General features: G+C 48.3%; 1 protein-coding gene across 1 annotated transcript in view; it reads left to right on the top strand.

The window, feature by feature from the left end:
* Window positions 1–5,000, top strand: part of LOC311320657 (voltage-dependent calcium channel subunit alpha-2/delta-1) — a 97,277-nt gene that overhangs the window by 67,423 nt on the left and 24,854 nt on the right. Inside the window, exons 19-21 of the mRNA XM_084452461.1 lie at window positions 2,963–3,019; window positions 4,551–4,622; window positions 4,799–4,860. Of these exons, the coding sequence (XP_084308587.1) occupies window positions 2,963–3,019; window positions 4,551–4,622; window positions 4,799–4,860 (191 nt within the window). The remainder of the gene's footprint in view (window positions 1–2,962; window positions 3,020–4,550; window positions 4,623–4,798; window positions 4,861–5,000) is intronic.

The following is a 5,000-nucleotide window of genomic DNA, read 5'->3' on the forward strand; positions in this document are numbered from 1 at the left end:
GGCTGACGCCAGGGCCCCAGCTAGGAGGGAGTTGCAGTAGTCCAGACAGGAGATGACCAGGGCCTGGATGAGCACATGCGCCGTTTCATCAGTGAGGAAAGGGCGAATCCTCCTGATGGTGTAGAGCATGAATCTGCAGGAGCGTGTGACGGATGTGACATGTGCGGAAAACGACAGCTGGTCATCCAGGGTCACACCCAGATTCCTCGCAGTCCGAGTCGGGGTCACCACCGTGTCTTCAATGGTGATGGCCAGGTTCTGGTGTGAGCAGCCCTTCCCCGGGAGGAACAGCAGCTCAGTCTTGTCCAGATTGAGCTTGAGGTGATATGTCGTCATCCACTCCAAGATGTCAGCCAAGCACCCAGCTATGCGTGTCTCCACTTGTACTCCATGTGTATTAGAAGGTGGATATGACAGGACCAGTTGGGTGTCATCGGCATAGCAGTGATAGGAGAAGCCATGCGAGCAAATGACAGAGCCCAGAGATGTAGTGTAGAGGGAAAACAGGAGAGGACCCAGGACAGACCCTTGTGGAACCTCCATAGTCAGACTACGCGGTTCCGACATCGATCCTCTCCATGTCACCTGGTAGGAGCGGCCCGTCAGGTAGGATGCAAACAGGGAGCGTGCCAATCGCAGGATGCCAGTCCCTTAATGCATCCCTGTCTCTCTAGTCTCGTGGGCCTGACGAGTCGACGGTTGGGGAAAAAACGGGCGGATATCCCGTCAAAGTTCCGTAGAAAGTAGTAGACAGTCCGGACCGGAAGTGATGAGTTTTTTTAAGAACTTCCTTTTACAAATTCTAAGCGGCTGAAGTCCAGACTCTCTCCTCCGTAGAGAGTCTGGCTCCGAGTCTACTGTCTCTCTGGTCTCTTCTGCTAGGTCACTGACCCAAGGTCTGGATGAGTAGACCTGTGTTAGCCCTGCAGCTGTGTCATTGTGGTGGAACACTTCAGTAGCAGTAGGGACACTTCAGAGTCTGTCAGTCGGGATGAGGCTGCCCTTCTGTAGGTTGTCTGAGGTATTATAGGGTATTATAGGGGGGCATTCCACAGCTGAAGGGCAATAGAAGATCCAGCAGATTCATATGAAGACATCTGGGCACCATTGTCACCCTGTTCATGTCTTACATTCACATTCTGATATCCCTCTGTCTTCTATTATAATACTGAGCTGAGAGTGCACACACATGCACGCACGCACAAGCGCACGCACACACACGCGCACACACACACACACACACCGATTATAAAACATTTCCATCACCCAGTAGTGTACAGTGCATTCCTAGGAAATGGCAGAGATGTAAGCGACCCCCTGGGCAGTGTGTGTAGGGTCTCTGAGGGGAGACCGGCCTGTCAATCACCATCATGTGTGCGTGATTGGCCCAGCGGAGGACGTGTGTGAATACTGCGGCGACCTTGGGAAGTCTTTGAACATTCTCTCTCTCTCTCTCTCTCTCTCTCTCTCTCTCTCTCTCTCTCTCTCTCTCTCTCTCTCTCTCTCGTCCCTCTCTCTTCTCTTTTGTCTCTGTCTGTGTTTGATTATGTCAGTGCAGAGAAACCAGCTCGTTTTGAGCAGAGACATCCCTGGTTGTGTCGGCGGTTCGATTGGGATCTTTCTGGCCGGCCCCGGTCACTCGCACCCTCTCTTCCTTCATCTCCCCATCCTTTCATTTCATTATCCTTCTCTCTTCCTTCATCTCCCCATCCTTCATTTCATTATCCTCCTCTCTTCCTTTCCCTTCATGTGTTGCTGGGAGACATCTGTGGAGATATCGTGTTCTTTATTCGGTGTTTTATCTTGATTTCTAACAGTCTTTTTTTTTCTCTTCTTCCTCCTCTTGCTCGTCCTCTTTTTTCTATGACATCATCCCGCTCCATCTTTCCTTTCGCTGACCATCCGATGTAAGGAGCTCGCCTCATCACACACTGTCCACAGTCTCTGCAGTCGGATCCATCCATCCATCCATCCATCTATCTATCTATCTATCTATCTATCTATCTATCTATCTATCTATCTATCTATCTATCTATCTATCTATCTATCTATCTATCTATATATCTATCTATCTATCTATCTATCCATCTATCCATCCATCCATCCATCCATCCATCCATCCATCCATCCATCCATCCATCCATCCATCCATCCATCCATCCATCCATCCATCCATCCATCCATCCATCCATCCATCCATCCATCCATCCATCCATCCATCCATACATACTCTCAGACTCATTCATTTGATTTCGCCTGACAAGATCATTCACCTGTTAATGAAGGAGACACTAAGCTTATTGTCCAGTATGCTCTAAGTGTTTTGACTGTATCTTAATCAGGGTTTGCGAAAGGAGAAGTTCACGTTTTCTCAAGGCCGTAACTGGGCAGGGTATCAGATGTCCAATGTTTACAAGTTCTATTTAACATAGAGCTGCTGTGGTACCTGTGTCTATTTATACCGCCGTAAACCCACTGAAACATATATAGTTTTTAAGAGGGGACATTAACAAGGGCTAATGTCAGTCCGTATCAAATGTGATACTGGCAGCAGTCTGTAAAGAAGGCTGCCAGTCTGCTCACTGTGTTCAGGTTCAGGGGTTTATGGACTGCTGCCTGGCATGGGTCCTGGGCTGAACACAGCTGGGCCCTGTGGCTGAACGCAGCTCCAGAGAACGTGTTCTGTCCCGGGCCAAGGGTAGGGAGGCTGGGAGCAGTATTTGACTCTGTGGCTCTTTGCCGTGAGGGTTAGGGTTAGGAACATGACTTATACAGTCTGCTGAGCTTCACGAGACTTCTCTGTAATTGTAACGCAGCAGGCTTCAGAGGGGGGGATAGTAGACTGGTTAATATGAGATCATAACCCTTAATGGGCTAGCTTAACAACTCAAATCCGCCCGGTCTGTAGCTGGGTTGTGGTTGAACTAAACTAATCATCTCCCTGCAGAACCCTAAATTCCAGGAGCCGGTTACTCTGGACTTCCTGGATGCTGAGCTGGAGAACGAAATTAAAGTGGAGGTAAACATGCATGGACACAAACACACACACACACACACACTCACACACACACACACACACACACACACACACACACACACACAGGTGTTAAGTCTCATCTCACCTCATGAGGCTGTTGTGGTGTGTCTGTGTTTGTAATTTACTCACCGTCTCTGACTGGTAATGAAAGCAAATAGATTAAGGAGTTGTGGATGCTCAAGACATCCTGCTGTCTGTCTCTCTCTTGATCTCTCTCTCTTTCCCTCCCCCTCTCTCTCTCTCTCTCTCTCTCTCCCTCACTCTCGTTTCCCTCTTGTGAGTCCTCTCTCTCCCCCTCCAGCTGCCCTGTAAATATGTTTACTACCATTCTCCTTGTTATTCGACTAGCAGGCTCTGCTGTGCACATGTGAAATGTTACAGTATTTCAGTGGAGAACAGTAGAGAGACTTGACACAGTGATCAACCCGTCTGATGTCAAACACCCTTCACTACTCTCTGACTGAGTCATACTCTATTCACTCTCTCTCTCTCTCCCTCTCTATTCTCTCTCTCTCTCTCTCTCTCTCTCTCTCTCTCTCTCCCTCTCTCTTCAACCCGTCTAATGTCAAACACCCTTCACTGCTCTCTGACTGAGTGATACTCTCTTCTCTCTCTCTCCCCCCCTCTCTATTCTCTCTCTCTCCTTCTCTCTCTCTCCCTCTCTATTCTCTCTCTCTCTCTCCCCCCCTCTCTACTCTCTCTCTCTCCCTCTCTCTCTCTCCCTCTCTCTCCCCCTCTCTATTCTCTCTCTCTCCCTCGCTCTCTCTCCCTCTATATTCTCTCTCTATCACTCTCTCTCTCCCCCTCTCTACTCCCTCCCTCTCTCTCTCTCTCTCTCTCTCTCCCTCTCTCTCCCCCTCTCTATTCTCTCTCTCCCTCTCTCTCTTTACCTCTCTATGCTCTCTCTCTCGCTCTCTCTCCCCCTCTCTACTCTCTCTCTCTCTCTCTCTCTCCATCTCCCTCTCTCTCTCTCTCTCTCCCTCTCTATTCTCTCTCTCCCTCTCTCTCTCTCTCTCCCTCTCTATTCTCTCTCTCTCTCTCTCTCTCTCTCCCCCTCTCTACTCTCTCTCCCTCTCTACTCTCTCTCCCTCTCTCTCTCACTCTCTCACTCACTTATTCTCTCCCTCTCTCTCTCTCACTCTCTCACTCATTCATTCTCTCTCTCTCTCACTCATTCTCTCGTTCTCTCATTCTCTCATTCAATTCTTTTCAAATTGTTTTATTGGCGTGACATTGACATACTGTACTCAGTACTCAGTAAATGTTGCCAAAACGAGTAAACAAAAGACAAAAAGCAAAAACAGAACAACAATTCATTACAAGAACAAACAGTTAATTAATCAATCAATCAATCAATAAATCAATCAATCAATCAAAGCAAACAAACAAACAATGTAAACAAAGAACATTGAACAAGTGCTCTGTTGGTGTGGCAGGATAAAACTCTCTTTCTCTGTTTTTCTCTTTCTGTCTCTCTCTCTCTCTCTCTCTCTCTCTTTCCCCCCCTCTGTAGATCAGGAGAATGATGATCGATGGAAACCCAGGAGAACAGACCATCGAGACTCTGGTGAAAACCCAGGATGAGGTGGGAGAGGGAACGCTTTCTCTGCAAAAAACTCTAACATCTTCAATGTTTGATCAAGTTGCACAGTACAGTTGTATGGACTATAATGATATGTGTGTGTGTGTGTGTGTGTGTGTGTGTGTGTGTGTGTGTGTGTGTGTGTGTGTGTGTGTGTGTCTGTGTGTCTGTGTGTTTAGAGATACATAGACAGAGGAGTGAGGACATACACCTGGACACCAGTCAATGGGACAGACTACAGGTGAGGAGACACCGGGCTGCTGGTTGAACCTCTCTCCCTCCTGGAGGGGACCCTTCCGACCAGTAGGGGTCACTCTCCTCAACTGAGATGATCTGAACCACGGGGCTGGGTCCTGCTGACCGTCTGGCTGGTTGAATGTT

This window comes from Borostomias antarcticus (genome assembly GCF_949987555.1).
Source record: "Borostomias antarcticus genome assembly, chromosome: 18".
NCBI lineage: Eukaryota > Metazoa > Chordata > Actinopteri > Stomiiformes > Stomiidae > Borostomias > Borostomias antarcticus.